The sequence below is a fragment of the Oncorhynchus mykiss genome, chromosome 7 (assembly GCF_057628025.1).
Source record: "Oncorhynchus mykiss isolate SJ-2025 chromosome 7, ASM5762802v1, whole genome shotgun sequence".
Classification (NCBI taxonomy): domain Eukaryota; kingdom Metazoa; phylum Chordata; class Actinopteri; order Salmoniformes; family Salmonidae; genus Oncorhynchus; species Oncorhynchus mykiss.
This window is the reverse complement of record NC_143028.1, coordinates 55626822-55647898: the sequence shown is the minus strand read 5'-3', so window position 1 is coordinate 55647898 and position 21077 is coordinate 55626822. Positions and strand designations below refer to the sequence as shown.

The following is a 21077-nucleotide window of genomic DNA, read 5'->3' as shown; positions in this document are numbered from 1 at the left end:
GATAGATCTGGGCTGAAACAAAACAAGCCAACACCAACCTCTCCAGGACCACAGTTGCCAAACCCTGAGTAATTGTCATTTGATATTGTTCTGAAAGGCAGGAGTGTGCAGGTGGTGTTGTGTTGAAGTGTGACTGACCAGCTGAAGGTGGTGTGTAGGACCTGTAGGAGGAGCTGGTAGGCTGAGGACAGCAGCTGGTGCTCCTTCACATCAGGACCTGGGGTGTCCACCATCCCCTGGTTTTTAGACAGCAGAGTCTGCACACAGCAGGAAAGACAGTCACAAAGGGGGACTACAACAATGAGCTAAATGTGTGCCGAGACACAAAAAAACATGAAGCTGTGTTGTGTCTTGTGTACCTGGAAGTGATTGTGGCAGATTGTGGCACCACAATAAGTGATGAATCTCATCTCAGGAAAAAGTTTAAAAAAATATATATTTCTTTCCCTTCTTTGGAATAGCAGTGGAGCTAGACACGGGAGCTCCCTCTGTACTCTCCCCATCAAAGTTGGCTAGAGGAGGAGCATAGCCAGGGATTTCTGAAACACAAAAGCTGGAATGGTCAAATTAACAGTGCATGGAATTCTCACATTTTCAAAGCATGTAATATTTAAACATTTTGATCAGAAAAATGTTGATAAAATTACATTTTAATTTCCTGTCCGTTGTTATAGTATTGTTTCAGTGCAGTATTGTACCTGCCAAAGTCCTGTCCAATAGAGTCTGGAGGTAGGTGATGTTCTGAAGACGAGTCACCACCTTTATTTTCATCTCAGGGTCTTTCTGACTGCAGAATGCATTCACAACCTGTGTATACACACACATATATACACACACACACACACAAGCAGGTGAGTTGAGTAAACACAGACAAACACAAACACATTGGTAAAACAGATGAGATCAGACTGAGCTAATTTGATTAGTGAGTCAAGTGTTGATAGATACAGTTGAAGTCTGAAGTTTACATACACTTAGGTTGGAGTCATTAAAACTCGTTTTTCAACCACTCCCCAAATGTCTTGTTAACAAACTATAGTTTTGGCAAGTCGGTTAGGACATCTACTTTGTGCATGACACAAGTCATTTTTCCAACAATTGTTTACAGACAGATAATTTCACTTATAATTCACTGTATCACAATTCCAGTGGGTCAGAAATTTACATACACTAAGTTGACTGTACCTTTAAACAGCTTGGAAAATTCCAGAAAATGATGTCATGGCTTTAGAAGCTTCTGATAGGCTAATTGACATCATTTGAGTCAATTGGAGATGTACCTGTGGATGTATTTCAAGGCCTACCTTGAGGGACTGGTGCACTTCACAAAATAGATGGCTTCATGAGGATGGAGAATTATGTGGAAATATTGAAGCAACATCTCAGTCAGGAAGTTAAAGCTTGGTCGCAAATGGTTCTTCCAAATGAACAATGACCCCAAGCATACTTCTGAAGATGTTGCAAAATGACTTAAGGACAATAAAGTAATGGTATTGGAGTGGTCATCAGAAAGCCCTGACCTCAATCCCATATAAAATTTGTGGGCAGAACTGAAAAAGTGTGTGCGAGCAAGGAGGCCTACAAACCTGACTCAGTTACACCAGCTCTGTCAGGAGGAATGGGCCAAAATTCACCCAACTTATTGTGGGAAGCTTGTGGAAGGCTACCCGTAAACGTTTGACCCAAGTTCAACAATTTGAAGGTAACGTCACCAAATACTAATTGAGTGTATGTAAACTTCTGACCCACTTGGAATGTGATGAAATAAATAAAAGCTGAAATAAATCATTCTCTCTACTATTATTCTGTCATTTCATATTCTTAAAATAAAGTGGTGATCCTAACTGACCTAAGACAGGGAATTTTTACTAGGATTAAATGTCAGGAATTGTGAAAAACTGAGTTTAAATGTATTTGGCTAAGGTGTATTTAAACTTCTGACTTCAACTGTAGATACAGGTGACATAAACATGAAAACACAGATACGGGTAGGAGAGGTGTGTAACATGAACATGGGAAACATGAAGAGTGACTTATAGGTGTGACATGCAAGATAAGACAGATCCACAAATATGCCATATGAATGGAGTCCACACCTTGCTATAGACCATAAAACCCTTGTCTAAGACATCCCATTACCCCATTGTCTAAGAAAGAGCTGTACTGACCTCTCTAAACCAGTTGATGGTGTGGAAGAGCAGGCCAGAGAGGAACTCTCTACCTGGCTTGGACAGGCTCTCTGACTTCTCCACCACATCCATGTCAGTCAGGATCAGTGGGCAGCCTGCAAACACACACACACACACACACACACACACACACACACACACACACACACACACACACACACACACACACACACACACACACACACACACACACACACACACACACACACACACACACACACACACACACACACACACACCCACACACACACACACACACACACACACACACACACACACACACACACACACACACACACACACACACACACTCACTCACTCACTCACTCACTCACTCACTCCATTAGAAAGGCAAGAACCATAGCATGTCTACTCCATTCCCAGCACAGCAGGCTGAGTTGAAACATGCAGGTGTCTGCATGTTGTCATTTTCAAAAAGTACTTGTACTTACGCGTATAACTGGGCCGATAAAACAAAAATGATCGACACTGACCGTACCAACATTTACAGTGCCTTCAGGAAAGTATTCACACCCCTTGTTCCATGGACTCATTCTGTGTTCAATAATAGTGTTTAACATTACTTTTGAATGATTACCTCATCTCTGTACCCCACATATACAAAGACCAGGGAGGTTTTCCAATGCCTAACAATGAAGGGCACCTATTGGTAGATGGGTAAAAACGAAAAAAGCAGACATTGAATATCCCTTTGAGCATAGTGAAGTTATGAATTACACGTTGGGTGGTGTATCAATACACCCAGTCACTACAAAGATACAGGTGTCCTTCCTAACTCAGTTGCTGGAGTGGAAGGAAACAGCGCAGGGATTTCACCATGAGGCTAATGGTGACTTTAAAACAGTTACAGAGTTCAATGGCTGTGATAGGAGAAAACTGAGGATGGATCAACAACATTGTAGTTACTCCACAATACTAACCTGATTGATAGAATGAAAATAACAAAGCTTGTACAGAATACAAATATTCCCAAACATGCATCCTGTTTGCAACTAGGCACTAAAGTAATACTGCAAAAAATATCGCAAAGCAATTAAGTTTTTGTCCTGAATAAAAAGTGTTATGTTTTGGGCAAATCCAATATAACACATCACTACTGAGTACCACACTTCATATTTTCAAGCATGGTGGTGGCAGCATCATTTTACAGAGCCTTGCAAAAGTATTCACTCCTTTGTGTTTTTCCTATTTTGTTGCATTACAACCTGTAATTTAAATAGATTTTTATTTGGTTTTCATGTAATGGACATACACAAAATAGTCCAGATTGGTGAAGTGAAATGAAAAAAATTACTTGTTTAAAAAAATTCTAAAAAATTAAAAACGTTAAAATGTTGAGTGCATATGTATTCACTCCCTTTACTATGAAGCCCCTAAATAATATCTGATGCAAACAATTACCTTCAGAAGGAACATAATTAATCAAATAAAGTTCACCTGTGTGCAATCTAAGTGTCTCAGTATACAGTTGAAGTCGGAAGTTTACATATACCTAGCCAAATACATTTAAACTCAGTTTTTCACAATTCCTGACATATAATCATAGTAAAAATTCCCTGTCTTAGGTCAGTTAGGATCACCACTTTATTTTAAGAATGTAAAATGTCAGAATAATAGTAGAGAGAATGATTTATTTCAGCTTTTATTTCTTTCATCACATTCCCAGTGGGTCAGAAGTTTACATACACTCAATTAGTATTTGGTATCATTGCTTTTAAATTGTTTAACTTGGGTCAAACGTTTCAGTTAGCCTTCCACAAGCTTCCCACAACAAGTGGGTGAATTTTGGCCCATTCCTTCTGACAGAGCTGGTGTAACTGAGTCAGGTCTGTAGGCCACCTTGCTCGCACACACTTTTTCAGTTCTGCACACAAATTTTCAATAGGATTGAGGTCAGGGCTTTGTGATGGCCACTCCAATACCTTGACTTTATTGTCCTTAAGCCATTTTGACACAACTTTGGAAGTATGCTTGGGGTCATTGTCCATTTGGAAGACCCATTGTCCTGAGATTCAATATATATGTATCCACATAATTTCCACAATAATCCTCCCTCATGATGCCATCTATTTTGTGAAGTGCACCAGACCCTCCTGCAGCAAAGCACCCCCACATCATGATGCTGTCACCCCCAAGCTCCACGGTTGGGATGGTGTTCATCGGCTTGCAAGCCTCCCCCTTTACCCTTAAACATAGTGATGGTCATTATGGCGAAACAGTTCTATTTTTGTTTCATCCGACCAGAAGACATTTCTCCAAAATGTATGATATTTGTCCCCATGTGCAGTTGCAAACCGTAGTCTGGCTTTTTTATGGCGGTTTTGGAGCAGTGTCTTCTTCCTTGCTGAGCGACCTTTCAGGTTATGTCGATATAGGACTCGTTTTACTGTGGATATTGATACTTTTGTACCTGTTTCCTCCAGCATCTTCACAAGCTCCTTTGCTGTTGTTCTGGGATTGATTTGCACTTATCGCATCAAAGTACGTTCATCTCTAGGAGACAGAATGCGTCTCCTTTCTGAGCGGTATGACGGCTGCGTGGTCCCATGGTGTTTATACTTGTGTACTATTGTTTGTACAGATGAACTTGGTACCTTCAGACTTTTGAAATTTGCTCCCAGGGATTAACCAGACTTGTGGAGGTCTACAATTGTTTTTCTGAGGTCTTGGCTGATTTCTTTTGATTTTCCCTTGAAGTCAAGCAAAGAGGCACTGAGTTTGAAGGTAGGCCTTGCAATACATCTACAGGTACACCCCCAATTGACTGAAATTATGTCAACTAGCCTATCAGAAGCTTCTAAAGCCATGACCTAATTTTCTGGAATTTTCCAAGCTGTTTAAAAGGCACAGTCAGCTTAGTGTATGTAAACTTCTGACCCACTGGAATTGTGATACAGTGAATTAGAAGTGAAATAATCTGTCTGAAAACAATTGTTGGAAAAATTACGTCATGGCATCACATATCCCCAGAAAAAACACTAGACTAACAGGGCTACACCCACTTGAGCTCGCTGGCGATGTCACTGTGCTGGGAGTCCTCCAAGATCTCTGGCAGACTATTGATGTCACGCTGAATCTCCACTGGCGCCATGGAAACCAGCTGCATCAGCTTACCTGCTAACTCCTTGTCACACCCTGATCTGTTTCACCTGTCCTTATGATTGTCTCCACCCCCTCCGGGTGTCACTTATTTTCCCCAGTGTATTTATTCCTGTGTTTCCTGTCTCTCTGTGCCAGTTCGTCTTGTATGTTTCCAAGTCAACCAGCGGTTCTCCCGTTCGCCTGCTTTTTGCATGATCCGTTTTCTAGTCTTCCCGGTTTTGACCCTTGCCTATTTCTGTACTTTGTTTCTGTACCCGCCTGCCTGACCATTCTGCCTGCCTTGACCATGAGCCTGTCTGCCACTCTGTACCTCCTGGACTCCGATCTGGTTTTGACCTTTTTGCCTGTCCATGGCCATTCACTTGACTACCCCTTTGGATTAATAAACATTGTAAGACTCCAACCATCTTCCTCCTGTGTCTGCATTTGGGTCTCGCCTTATGCCTTGATAGTGACAGGTTACAGTGAGGTTTGAGGAAAGTCAGTCTAGCCTTGCTACTTAGTGGGAATATACAGATGGAATTAGTGTAGAGTATAGGTTAGATCTGCTGTCATAGTGTTAATGACCAGTCTACAACAAAAATAAAAAAGGAAAGGCTTTACAAAATTGTGGTCATATTTGAATTTCACATCCAGTGGAGGATGATGGATAAATACCCCAACACTACTTAGACCAAGGTGTTTTTGCATAGAGAGAGGCTGTCAAACCTGCAGCATCTCGATCCCCAGCAGCATTCACAGCAGACTCTCCTAAAATGAACTGACAGAGCTGGATCACAGACAGGACACAAAGTGATGTTTCCATGTAACAATTCTCTACTGCCACTCAGCAAACATTTCAGAGAATTTGAGAGAGCCAGGTGCCCTGCTCCCCTTGGGGCTGTGTGATCTGTGGCGTTACCTGCAGGTCCCATCGGCCAGGCGTGGTACACAGGGAGGAGACAGTTCCTGAACCTCTCAGGATCCTCAATGTGAGATTCCAGTCCTTTGATTAACTCCTGGACAATCTTAGACATCAAGGTCAGAAGATCAGGCATCATGCTTTATAGAATGTGCAATACCAAAGACAGTTTGGAAACATTATACTCACCCCGGGGTATCTGGGACTCTTTTTCAGTCGTTGCTGGAGTCTCTTTTGGAAAACCATTTGTTCTACAGCTTACAAAGCAATATAGTGATGCATTATCCACCAATTGCCAGTTAAGAACACTAATTAGTCAATATGTTGATGAATGACTATTGAGGGTGTGTGTCTTACCAATTTCATTGGATATACTTCCTTTTCTCAAGATGACACCAGCCCGCGCACAGAAATTGACCAAAGACAGAGTCATTATTGGTGTCCTCCTGAGTAGTGGCCTTGGATGATGCCCAGTGGTCTTACTCTTCTTGGCTTCTGAATGAGATGGGGATGGATCCCTAATGAACTGACTGACACTAGCTAGTTTGTGTATTTCTCATGGGACATACAAAGTCAATAGACACAGTCTGGTTTCCTTGTTTGTTTGAGAGCCTGAAGGACTTAAATTACTTACTTGACACATCTGGTGGAGCAGCACTTTCGCTTTTTTCCACAGAGGGTCTCTTCTTACGCATCATTGTCTGGAAAATGCAAAGAGACAAATGAAGAGGTCATCCACAGGCAGGCCCGGTTCCACAAGGGGGCTAAAGGGGGCTTAGCCCTTCAGTTCAAACTTTATCCCCCACAGTTTTAGTGGTATGTCTCTATTTAAAAATAGCAAGAAAGTTTCAATGATTGAGTGACAGGTTTGTGCAAAATCTGTATCTCCGCTGCACCGTGTCAGCACAATGAACAGGGTGCGCCACGGTGTGTAGGGGTTCTATAGAAAGCCACTGGGCGGTTAGGTATGACTCCTTTGGGTTTCCATAAAAAGTGGGGGAAAATGCATGCGTTTGTACAACACAGAAGTAAGAGTGGAGGCAATAGGGCTTCTGAAGGCAGTGACGGTACCCAGCTTTAAGTTTACAGCCACCATGCTCCACAGAATCCTTAGTCTTCATGATCCTCCAAACCAAATACTCCAGACAAAAGCAACAGATCTTTACACTGGAGTCAAAGTGGTCTGCAGTGCGCTGGAGTTTGTCGAGATTTTGAGGTGCAACAGTGAGTTTGAAGCCATTTGGGCACAATGCAGTGTCAGTGGCAATGACACACCACCAGCTCCAAGCAAACGACAACGTTATGTACGTTGCAATACGTGGTGGACAGTACAGTAGGCCAGCAGGACAGAGGAGAAGAGACTGAGTCTATAAGACTGTTCTTCAGCACGTTGGATGCTGTCATTGGTGAAATGTCTGAACGATTCAGCCAACTGGTGGAGGCCCTGTGTGCCCTTGACCCAGAGAGCCATTACTTTCTAGATATGAAAAAGGTGAAACCACTTCTGAATCTAAGCAAAACAGTTTAAATCAAATCAAAGCAAATTGTATTTGTCACATGTGCCGAATACAACCTTACAGTGAAATGCTTACTTACAAGCCCTTAACCAACAATGCCGTTTTAAGAAAAATAAGTGTTTTGTAAAAAATTAAAGCAGCAGTAAAATAACAGTAGCAAGGCTATAAAACAGGGGGTACCGGTACATCGTCAATGTGCGGGGGCACAGCTTAGTAGAGGTAATTAAGGTAGTATTTACATGTAGGTAGAGTTGAAGTGACTATGCATAGATAATAAACAGAGAGTAGCAGCAGCATAACAGGGACAAACACACACACACACACACAATGCAATTAGTCTGGGTAGCCATTTGATTAGCTGTTCAAGAGACTTATTGCTTGGGGGTAGAAGCTGTTAAGAAGCCTTTTGGACCTAGACTTGGCGTTCCGGTACCGCTTGCCATGCGGTAGTAGAGAGAACAGTTTATGACTAGGGTGGCTGGAGTCTTTGACAATTTACAGGGCCTTCCTCTGACACCGCCTGGTATAGAGGTCTTGGGTGGCAGGAAGCTTGGCCCCAGCATGGTACTGGGCCATACGCTCTACCCTCTGTAGTGCCTTGAGGTACGAGGCAGAGCAGTTGCCATATCAGGCAGTGATGCAACCAGTCAGGATGCTCTCGATGGTACGGCTGTAGAACTTTTTGAGGATCTGAGGACCCATGCCAAATCTTTTCAGTCTTCTGAGGGGGAATACGTTTTGTTGTGCCCTCTTCATGACTGTCTTGGTGTGTTTTGGTGGAAGCTGAGTTTAGTGTTGCTCGCCAGTTCTTGCAGACCGAAGTCACCCGCGCTGGATCCAATGAGGACAAATGGACCCCACTTGATATCCTGCAATGATTTTCTGGTCCTCTCTTTGCTATCCCGATCATACTTACTGCACTGAAACATGGACTGACTTTTGGGGAGTCAACAGCTAAATGCGAGAACAAATTATCCACTTCGACAAACATTTTCAGTCAGCAGAGAAGAGGCGTAATACACCCGAAGAAAGCTCAACTAACCCAACTGGTATTTGAGGGGGATCTTACAAGTTAATTTAGGGGAGAATGGAATAATCAATTACTCAGGACGTTCCACAGAGAATTTAGAAAGCTGCAACTCTTCTGAAAAGTTATGATTGAAACAATCTAGCTGGTTGGTTTTTATAAAAATCTTGCTTTTGTGTGTAGGCCACTCTCCATGGTCCTGATAGAGTGCAGTGAGATTTCGTTCCATTGACCCTGTCACTTTGTCACCCCTGATTGATTTGGGGTGGGTATTCTATGTTTTGGCCGGGTTCTCAATCAGGGACAGCTGTCTATCGTTGTCTCTGATTGAGAACCATACTTAGGTAGCCATTTTCCCACCTGTCTTTGTGGGAAGTTGACTTTGTTTATGGCACATAGCATTAAGCTTCACGGTCTGTTTGGTAGTGTTTATTGTTTTTGTCGGCGTCATTCTTAATAAAGGAATATGTAAGCTCACCACGCTGCGCCTTGGTCCTCTTCATTCAACGGCCGTGACACACTTCTTGGTCAAAAGCATTTTTTAAAGTTTGTTTTTTATTGTGGTATAAGCAGAATTTAATATAATTCCAACGTAAAAACCCAAATGACGGCCATGGGTATAGCTACAGACAGTTTATATAAATAGATAGGCTACTTTCTATTATGGTCTTATTGGTGGCCTATTGGTTTTCGTTGCTTTAAATGGAACTGTACGTTTTGGAAACATGTTTATGGTAGGCTGGCATTGCTTAATTGATTACGTGGGTCGAATTTGATTCACCAAAATGTACCATATCACAACGTGTTGCTGAACTGTTTGCATGCATGAATAACTAGGCTACTACTTTCAGCATTTAGTTTGCATTATTTTGGTAAGACAGCTGTGTGTACTGCTGCATTCACATGGGTTGTTTGTAATGTGAATTGCCATAACTCGTAGCCTATATTCATTACCAAAACGGCCTAGCTGTATGGCGCTGTCCATTGTGCTGATACAGCGCAGCAGAGGCTACATATTTCAAAAGCACTCAATGATCTCAGAGTCTCTGCATTTGAACTTTATGTTTGTGGTATAGCTGATTATATACGCGTAATTCAATATAATTCCACTGCAAGAACCCAAAACATTGTTTGCCACCTTGCCAATTTCAACTGCCCCCTTAGTAACTTTATCCTAGTGCTGGGTCTGCACACAGGGCAATAGTTTGGTTAGCTGAGAAACGCTCAACTCCATTCTCTTATATCGAGGCGGAACAGAGTTTTGATAGCTGGTCATGGGATTTGCAAGCAACAACATGGAGTCACCTTCAGTCGATTCTTGTAAAAATGTCAATTCTGAAAACGCTTACCTGTAGCTACCTATGTTTTTCCTGTACGACAGCGGTCCTTCGCATGATGCTGAAATTCATACTTTTAATCAAACTTTCAGCGAAGACAACCACTGACATTTTCCTCATTTGTGTTGCTAAAACTACTTACTATGTAAGCTGAGATTCAATTGGAACATGCACATTCGTGCTGAGTTGAGCAACACAAATGGTGAAAAAGTTGGTGGTTGTATTAGATAAAAGTTTTTATTCAAATATGAATTTCAGCTCCCTGCGGAAGGACCGCATTTGTACAGGACAAACATAGGTACAGGTACGCATTATGGAATACTGAAGTATAATTACAAGCATTTCATAAGTGTCAAAGGCTTTTATTGATAATTACATGAAGTTGATGCAAAGAGTCAACATTTGCAGTGTTGATCCTTCTTTTTCAAGACCTCAGCAATCCGCCCTGGTATGCTGTCAATTAACTTCTGGGCCACATCCTGACTGATGGCAGCCCATTCTTGCATAATCAATGCTTGGAGTTTGTCAGAATTTGTGGGGTATCTCACCTCCTCCCTGTACGCCGTCTCGTCGTTGTTGGTAATCAAGCCTACCAATATAGTGTCGTCCGCAAACTTGATGATTGAGTTGGAGGCGTGCACTAATCCCGTAGAGGTTGAGTAGCCGCAAGTATAAGACTAGTCTAGTGTTACTCAATTATTAATTGGCTAACGTTAGCTAACTCTCTAAACTGATAGATTGTAAATTAGACAGATGTTTCACAGAAGCGTGGCCTGCAATAATTTGTTAATTTTACTTACTTAGGAAGGATTATAGAGAATGAAACGTACTGTAAGACGTACTGTAAGACGTACTGTAAGAATTGTACTGTAAGAATTCCCACCCGTGTTTTGCAATGCAGTGAGGGACCTTGTATAAAGTCAAGACAGTAGCAATATTGTGAAACCAGTGAAACTCTAGCTGTCTACTAGGTTTCTACCACAGAAAGAACAATGATACAGATATTTGACTGGGTGTGTAAATGCGAAGCATCCAGTTGGCGTTTCCACTCACTACCAAATATGGTAGAGGGGACACTAATCCAAATATGGTAGTGAGAGGAAGCCCACTGTGGGCCGTGGGAGAAGATGGAACAGGTGGATTTTGACCGACATTCTGCAAATCTTCTCATCAATTAAACATTTTATCTCAATACAGTTTTCTGTTCCCAAAACGCGAGTTATTGCACATGCGCACTTCACATAGTAGGCGTTCCCTAACGGAAATATGCAGATGTCTATTAGAACGCGCCAATAGGATATCGCTTGCGCGTGCTTGGCACTGCCCGACCATCCTTGCTTGTTCTGCCCACTATGACTCATTTGTTCACATTGGAAACGACAAGCAGTGGTCTATCTTGGTTTAGTTATAACAATCTTTGTCTCTACTTTTGACGTCCAAGGGGTGTCATTATAATTTGTATCGTATTGTATTCTTCAAGTGTACATAGTTGTTTGTCCTGGATAACGCATACTCGTGCGATTTTAGTTCAAAATATCCCAATGTTTCTAGACCGTCCCTAAAATGTTCATGAAGTACCTCCCATTTCCGTGTTGATACCTTGTATAAAAAGTCCAACAGAGCATTTTCGCAGACAGAAGCGGGGAGTGACATTTACCAGGCAAATGGCTGTATGTAAGATGTTCTACGACCTGACAGCAAAGCTCCTTACAGGAGAATTGTTTAATTTCTCGTCTCTTCAGGGTAAAGTGGTGCTGATCGAGAATGTGGCGTCTCTCTGAGGCACGACCACCAGGGATTACACCCAGATGAATGAGCTCCATGAACGGTACGCCGACAAGGGGCTAGTGATTCTGGGGGTGCCCTGCAATCAGTTCGGACATCAGGTAAGAGGGGATGCATTTTCTTATAATTCTAAATATGGGCTAATGTCACTGTATTCTTTCTCATCATAGCCTCCCCCCATCCAGTTTTAGAAAATGTAAGCTAATTTAGGACTAAACCATTTCTATACAATTTTAAAACTCATTCTATTTTGACAACAGCAAAAACAAGTTAAAAATGACCCAGCCATTGTCACTTTGGTTGCTGTAGCAAAGGCAATTTTATAAGTAATTTCACGCAATTCTACTAATTTTGCCATCGGCTGGGAAAAAATACCAAGGTTGGGCTTCAGTGTCCTTATACTGTATATAGCTATAGGCCTAGTCTCAATTCCTAATGAAGGGGAAAGGGCACTATCAATTATGAAATTAGATGGTGTCCATCCAATTTGAGGATTCTAGCTATGGCTTTTGACAATGGACTCACCTTGATATTAGGCCACTTTTGAGATCAAACATCTAACACATTTTTTTCTGTACATGTTACATATTCTTCCCATCTACTCCTGCAGGAGAACTGCAAGAACGAAGAGATCCTGATGTCCTTAAAGTATGTCCGTCCGGGAAATGGCTTTGAGCCTAAGTTCCAGCTCCTTGAGAAAGTGGATGTGAATGGGAAGGACGCCCACCCACTGTTTGTGTACCTCAAGGATAAGCTGCCATTCCCAAGCGACGAGCCCATGGCCTTAATGAATGACCCCAAGTGCATCATCTGGAGTCCAGTCTGCAGGACTGACATCGCCTGGAACTTTGAGAAGTTCCTCATTGGGCCAGCTGGAGAGCCATTCAAGCGTTATGGCAGGAGATTCCTTACCAGCAACATTGAGGGTGACATCAAGGAGCTTCTCAATACGGCTAACTAAACCGTCCATGTTGGTCACACAGAAGCAATGGTGGGGAGTGGAAATCATGTCAATGACTTGTAATGGCTTTTCAAATTATTAAGTATTGTCACACTTTGGGACATGTGCTTGGCCATAACTTAAAAAATAAACAACTTTCAACAGTTCCCCATTCAACAAATACTTCCTCCATACAAGATTAGCTTCTGTGTGACAGCAGCACACCCATTACCTTTTCACATCATGTGCCGTGCTCTCATATGCAAAAAGCTGCTGTGTTCTGAACTTTTATTAAATGAAGGCATCCATTGAAACCAAGCCTTTTGTGAGAGGGATGTCTGATGAAATGTAAAAGACTTAACATAACAGTTGCCTTTGGCCCATGTAAAGCACGACTGTGTTTCAAGAAGTGTAAGAAGTTGGCCAAATAAATTATTTTCCCCTTTGTGTTGTCTGTCTTCGTCTTTTACAGGAGTTTCATGTGATTAATGCTCAGGTCAAATGTGAAAGTGTGGCATGAGCAAAAATGTGCTGTTGCCTTTAGATGAGGATCTTTGGTCAGTTAATATTTTCCCCACTTAGGGTCAAGGTAAGGATTGGGGGAGGGGAAGCTGCTGATACTAGATGTGCACCTGAGCCAAAAAGGCTGAAAGAGAACGGATTTTTTTCTCAGAATAGCCATGCGAGGAAGTGCAAGCCATTCTGACAGGCAAAATTTGGTTATTCAGGTTCTCAGGTGAATGCCATTCTGAATCATTGAGGCCGACCTATAAGTAGGTCAATGAATCATAGCAGGATTACCTCGCCAGTTCCCATCTGGAACACAACCAAAAAAGGTTACCAGTGTGGTTGTGTGAACAGGCAGTAGATTGTGAACTTTATTTTTGAGAATTTATAGCACCGTTTGAGTGGGGAGGGGATTTAAATGATCTGAGGGAGGAAATAGCCTGATATTAACATTTGTCATTTAGCAGATGCTCTTAACCAGTGCATCTTAGTTAGCTAGGTGAGACAACCACATATCACTGTAAGGAAAAATTTCCTGAAAGATGTTTATTTGCTTAGATGCTTCGAATGCCATTTGTTTAGTTCATTCGACGACTCCAGGAAGTTATTCTGTAAAAAACACCAAGGAAATGGATGCAATTTCAGGTTGCATCACATTATTGCCTAAGGATATGGTGAATAACCGTGTGTACTCACACAATACACTTTAAGCAAGAATGTCTAATGTGATGAAATAGCTGTTTTCTTCCAATTCTTACTGTTCTGAAAAGCAACTTGTCCAAACAAGACACCCTTTTAGGCTTCCAGTCTTTATTGTATTTTCATTCCAAATAATTCTCCATTAAAAATGTATATTGCAGATATTGGCAATATGATTAATATTAGAACAGTTATGTTCCTATTTTTGAAATAGTGTGATTTCAGTGGCTACTAGCCAGTACCCTGCCCTGAACCTTAGTAACATGTTACTAGCTGGCTACAACCCGGTACTCTTCCCTGCACCTTAAGAGACTGCTGCCCTAAGTACATAGTAATTTAACACGGGTCACTTCAATAATATTTACATACTGTATTATAGTCATGGCCCATTCTATATAACTACTGCTGTACACACCGTTTCCATTCATATACTGTCTATACACCATATGATATATATATTTATATTCCGGACTCTGACATTGCTCGTTATATTTCTTACTTTTACTTTTTTGGATTATGTGTATTGTTTTGCTTGGCATTACTGCACTGTTGGAGCTAGCAACAATCATTTTGATGCACCTTCGGTAACATCTGCAAATTTGTGTATGGGAACAAACTTTGATTTGATATTTAGATCTATTCAAGATATTTGACATCAAATTGAAGCTCAAAAGGCTAAGTTTCTAATGAGGATTGTAAAGAAAATCAACTTTAAAATCAAATCTGTTTTGGACAGCTGGATGTCTTTTTCATTTGCTATAGAATAATAATTACAGATATATAAAGAGTTTCTATTCATTGGCATAAATATGGTTATATTAATCATGTAATCATCTTAGGAGGGCATAATCAGAAATGGACTGACCAGCAAGTATGACATCTGCAATCCCAAAGACATTTACATGCTGTTGTGCCACATGAAAAAACAAGACAAATGCCACTGAGCTAGAAATGATCTTAAGGGAAATTGATCCATGAAGTAGTTACTGGCAGAGCCATATACTGTACAGCTCCGGTTACTGGTGTCTTGTATGAACCTTTACAAGACACTTGGCGACATAGAGAATTATTACAGTAAGGTCAGGGTGTTGAATCTGGGTAACTGGTATCAGAGACACTGGTTCCTGCCATCATGTATTGTGTTGCCACCACTAGCCCTCACAAGCTGAACAGCTACTCCTGAAGACTACTACTATTCAATGGGACACATTTAAGTGTCAGTTAAGAATATAGAGCTATGTAGCAACAGTCCAACATACAAGCAGACCGATTTGTAGGAGTCCTTGTTCCATCCATTGATGAGCAAACTGTCATGTCACCAACATATTTTATTTAACAGCTGATTGGTTGTCTGAAAGTCCATTGTTGGGAGAACACAGATGCCTGCAGTCCTAAACACACTGAGGACGCCTTTAAGTTATTGCTGTCCAAATTCTATTTAACGGATAGGAGCCTTGTGAACAGCAACAATTTCAAGTTTCATAAATATAGCACCTTTCATACACATCACATTTTGCATCACGCAGTGTGCTTTTAAGAAAAAACAAAAGCAATTTCAATGTAATACCATACAGGACCGGTAGTCTAAGGATAAGTCATAGCGGGGCAGTCGAGGGGGTCCATTCAGTCAGCAATCAAATGTTCTTCTAAACTACAGCAATATTATCCAGAAATGTACGAATGGTCAGGGCCTCGCCACGTCATACATATTTAAAATTTCAGATGTGACTAAAGTAAAACTAAAAGTGCCTCCTTTTTAAACAGGTTGCAGGATTAAAAGGCCGCTGTTGCTTTTGTGTGACGAGGGGGCACAGCACACCTTTATCAGGATGAGACTTCTCAGAGAAAAAGGGGTACCCTTCCCACAATATTTATTTGTACAGTGAAGCAAACATTTGTACATTTGGCTCTCTGTTCCAGTAAATACTACACTTGACTACTTTAACACCCTATAAGTGAATTTGTGCACTTGTGAAAAAAATAAAAAATAATAATAGACTCCGTGCTTTCATTTCTAAATGATAAAACAGATGTACGAAATATCACTGTGTCATTCTGTACTGTCGCCTCATTAAACATTTGATCTCAAATCCAAAATGCTGGAAAATAGAGCAAATGTACATATTTTAGCTTCACTGTCCAAATAAATACAGAGGGCAGTGTATGAATGAGAGAGTTAGCATGCTGGGCTTCATAAAGAGCAGGCGCTAAGGTCTGACTGAACTCGTGCCTATGAAAATAAATAGCCTCTGCCACAGCTTACATCAAGGCCCAGTAAACAGGACCTTGATCAATTAAACACAGGCCCTGCAAGCCAACCCAGAGGAAGACTAAAATGAGAGGGCCTGAGTGTGTTTGTTTCTGTGAGTGTGTAGAAGGAACACATCCAGTGTGACTTTCTAACTGGATCCATTTACAGGAGGTAGAAGGTCACAGGATCCATCGGTGTCATGTGTTGAATTGTGTGCATATCTCAATGTTAAATACAACTTTGCATAAATTCACCCCTGCACTGGAGGGTTATCATCACAGATACCACTCAGAGACAACTCAAGGACAAGTTTCTCTTTCCCCCAATCCGTCAGTGAAGTTGGTACAGTTCTTTACGATGTACAATTTGGAACACTTTGGTAAAAACAAGATTCTCATTTGGCTTTTTTTATTTTGTACTTTTCTAGTGGGTAACAGAAAAGTTTGTGTTAATAATACCTATGCATTTTAGGGTACAACTAACATTCTGTTTGTCCAGTGAGAGGATTCTTTGCCTTCTATTCCCCTTATTTTTTCCAAACGAGTAAACTAGGTTTCATACATCAGCAGGCCACCAGCTCTGGGAGGAAGTCTCGAGGGTCACGCATCCAACAAGGCTTTTGGCTCTTTGTGACGATGTATGAGCAAAATAAAATAAAACACAGGGCTGGGGGGGGGGGAGTTAATAATATTGACTGAGAAGTCTTATGTCACTGAAGTAGCTTGGTGTGTGCATCAAAGTATCTCTTTTGTCATTATTTGTTTGCTTCAGTGCATGTCCCTGAGCATCAGCGCTGCTCAGTTGGTATCCATGTGATCGGCTGCTTCAGCGGTGGCACCCCCCAGAGAGGCAGAGGGCGGAGGCTTGGCAGGGACGTCGCCCGCGTCTCTGCGTTGGTAAAATAGCACGTAGGCTGCTTTTGTCTGTGGAGGGGAGAGGTGGAGATAGTGTTACACTGTAGCAACACTGACAACACCAAAGGACAGGAAGTCAATGGGAGCTTTCATCACTGCTGACATTATTAATTAATAGACACGGGACACATGGAACAGACTGAGCATAACAAACATTAGCAACACCTTCCTAATATTGGGATGTGTCAAGTTGGCTGGATGTCCATTGTATGGTGGACCATTCTTGATACACACGGGAAACTGTTGAGCATGAAAAACCCAGCAGAGTTACAGTTCTTGACAAAACAGTGTGCCTGGCACCTACTACCACACCCTGTTCTTCCGATGGCATTGAGGAGTACACCACATCCGTCATTGGCTTTATCAATAAGTGCATCGAGGACGTCGTCCCCACAGAGACTGTATGTACATACCCCAACCAGAAGCCATGGATTACAGGCAACATTCTCACTGAGCTAAAGGGTAGAGCTGCTGCTTTCAAGGTGCAGGACTCTAACCCAGAAGCATATAAGAAATCCTGCAATGCCCTCCGACGAACCATCAAACAGGCAAAGCATCAATACAGGGCTAAGATTGAATCGTACTACACCGGCTCCGACGCTCTTCGGACGTGGCAGGGCTTGCAAACTATTAGACTACAAAGGGAAGCACAGCCGAGAGCTGCCCAGTGACACGAGCCTACCAGAGAAGCTAAATAACTTCTATGCTCGTTTCGAGGCAAGTAGCACTGAAACATGCATGAGAGCATTAGCTGTTCCGGTCGACTGTGTGATCACGCTCTCCGTAGCCGACGTGAGTAAGACCTTTAAACAGGTCAACATACACAAGGCTGCGGGGCCAGACGGATTACCAGGACATGTGCTCCGGGCATGTGCTGACCAACTGGCAGGTGTCTTCACTGACATTTTCAACATCTCCCTGATTGAGTCTGTAACACCAACATGTTTCAAGCAGACCACCATAGTCCCTGTGCCCAAGAACACGAAGGCAACCTGCCTAAATCACTATAGACCTATAGCACTCACATCCATGAAGTGCTTTGAAAGGCTGGTCATGGCTCACATCAACACTATTATCCCAGAAACTCTAGACCCACTCCAATTTGCATACCGCCCAAACAGATCCACAGATGATGCTATCTCTATTGCACTCCACACTGCCCTTTCCCACCTGGACAAAAGGAACACCTACGTGAGAATGCTATTCATTGACAACAGCTCAGCATTCAACACCATAGTGCCCTCAAAGCTCATCACTAAGCCAAGGATCCTGGGACTAAACACCTCCCACTGCAACTGGATCCTGGACTTCCTGACGGGCCGCCCCCCAGGTGGTGAGGGTAGGTAGCAACACATCTGCCACACTGATCATCAACACTGGAGCCCCTCAGGGGTGTGTGCACAGTCCGCTCCTGTACTCCCTGTTCACCCACGACTGCATGGCCAGGCACGACTCCAATAGCATCATTAGGTTTGCAGACGACACAACAGTGGTAGGCCTGATCACAGACAACGACGAGACCGCCTATAGGGAGGAGGTCAGAGACCTGGCCGGTTGCTGGCAGAATAACAACCTATCCCTCAACGTAATCAAGACAAAGGAGATGATTGTGGACTACAGGAAATGGAGGACCAAGCACACCCCCATTCTCATCAACAGGGCTGTAGTGGGGCAGGTTGAGAGCTTCAAGTTCCTTGGTGTCTACATCACCAACAAACTAGAATGGTCCAAACACACAAAGACAGTCATGAAGAGGTCACAACAAAGCCTATTCCCCTCAGGAAACTAAAAAGATTTGACATGGGTCCTCAGATTCTTAAAAGATTCTACAGCTGCAAAATAAAGAGCATTCTGACTGGTTGCATCACTGCCTGGTACGGCAACTGCTCGGCCTCCGACAGCAAGGCACTACAGAGGGTAGTGCGTACGGCCGAGTACATCACTGGGGCTAAGCTGCCTGCCATCCAGGACCTCTACACCAGGCGGTGTCAAGAGGAAGGCCCTAAAAATGGTCAAAGACCCCGCCACCCCAGTCAGACTGTTCTCTCTACTACCGCATGGCAAGTGTTACAGGAGTGCAAAGTCTAGGACAAAAAGGCTTCTCAACAGATTTGACCACCAAGCCATAAGACTCCTGAACAGGTAATCAAATGGCTACCCGGACTATTTGCATTGCCTGCACCCCAACAACCCCTCTTTCACGCTGCTGCTGCTACTCTGTTTATCATATATGCATAGTCACTTTAACTTTACATTCAATTATCCCAACCAACCAGTGACCCCGCACATTGGCTAACGGGCTATCTGCATTGTGTCCCGCCACCCACCACCTGCCAAACCCCTATTTTATGCTACTGCTACTCTCTGGTTATCTATCATATATGCAGTCACTTTAACCATATCTACATACTAACTCAATTAACACGACTAACCGGTGCCTGTATATAGCCTCGCTACTGTTATTTTTCACTGTCTTTTTATTTCTTTACATACCTATTGTTCACCTAATACCTTCATAAAAATAAATAAATAATTGCACTGTTGGTTGGAGCCTGTAAGTAAGCATTTCACTGTAAGGTCTACTACACCTGTTGTATTCAGCGCACATGGCAAATAAACTTTGATTAATTTGATTTGATTCAAAGGCACTTTATATTTTGTCTTGCCCATTCGCCCTCAATTGCACACTTACACAACCCATGCCTCAATGCTTAAAAAAAAAAACTTTCTTTAACCTCTCTCCTCCCCTTCATCTACACTGATTAAAGTGGATTTAACAAGTGGCATCAATAAGGGATCATAGCCTTCACCTGGATTTACCTGGTATGTCTGTCATGGAAAGATAAGGTGTTCTTAATGTTTTGTATACTCCGTGTATAGCTTTCAAACGGGTAATAACGAGTCCCACGTCATAGAAATGTATATACATAATCACATTTTCTAAAAGAACATAGAGTTACACATGAAAGTAAGAGTTGAGGTGGCTCACTCACCACAATCTGATCCTCTGAGGCAGCTGAGACACTGCTGTCATCAAAGTAATGCCACTTCCCATCAGCTTTGTTCTTGCCGTAGGCTGTGTCTGCAGGTAAAAGATATTGGAGGAAGATTATAAAACTATGGTCATGGTGGACTAAAGTTGAGCTAGGATGACTATCTGATGAACTGGTTTCCACTAGCAGGCCTGGTTAGTCACCAAACAAGAGCTTGGCTAAAACACACAAAAAGGTTTGAGCAAATCGAAATTGACAGTGAGTAAGTGGGAACCAACAGTCTAATTAAATACTGCTGATTATAAGCTCAGTTTCCTTAGAGAAAAGGCATAAGCCAGACACCTTATCTGTTATCATACATTCTGCATAGTTGGCCTGCTTCAGGTTACCAGGTACTAAAACAAATACCTATGTTAGCAGATAGTAGTATTCAGATAACAGGAACAGAGTGAATATAAAAAGAACAATGGCCTCCGATCAACTGCAGTTAAACCTGCCTTTCAGCAAACTGTTCTCTCTTTTCCCAGCAGTGCAGAGCGATTAACTCCAATTTCGGTTATTTTTGTTTTAAACCACTAAAAACATTTAATTCATTTTTTTCTTTCTATGAGTTCAATTCACAATTTCTCCAGAGATGAATCAGATCAAGCCCAAACGCAGAAAACATGGTAATTAACTACAATGACTATCATCCATTGCGCGCCTACTTGTTCGTCTGTGGTCAGACAAGGAGGGAGAGAAGAGACAGAACACATGCGATCGAGAGGGGTAGAAAGCAGTTGCTTTGCGAGGCATCTACATTATCTAAGTGATCAATAGATGGTATTCATAAAAGTATGCCTTATTTACTTTGACAAACTAATAAAATTGTGATTTTTGTCAGGCAGCAGCTCT

General features: G+C 42.2%; 2 protein-coding genes across 2 annotated transcripts in view; one reads left to right on the top strand and one right to left on the bottom strand.

The window, feature by feature from the left end:
• Positions 1–11748: 11748 nt before the first annotated feature.
• Positions 11749–13264, top strand: gpx1 (glutathione peroxidase 1). Its single transcript, NM_001124525.1, is given in 2 exon segments — positions 11749–11980; positions 12490–13264. Coding segments are annotated over 2 exon segments (573 nt in total). The 5' UTR covers positions 11749–11758; the 3' UTR covers positions 12841–13264.
• Positions 13265–15335: 2071 nt separating this feature from the next.
• The window catches only part of LOC110528158 (ubiquitin carboxyl-terminal hydrolase 4), a 33132-nt gene continuing 27390 nt past the window's right edge, over positions 15336–21077 (bottom strand). The window contains exons 21-22 of the mRNA XM_021609985.3: positions 20184–20272; positions 15336–17199 (exon numbers count right to left, since the gene is read on the bottom strand). Coding sequence (XP_021465660.3) covers positions 17074–17199; positions 20184–20272 — 215 coding nt within the window. The 3' untranslated portion in view covers positions 15336–17073. The remainder of the gene's footprint in view (positions 17200–20183; positions 20273–21077) is intronic.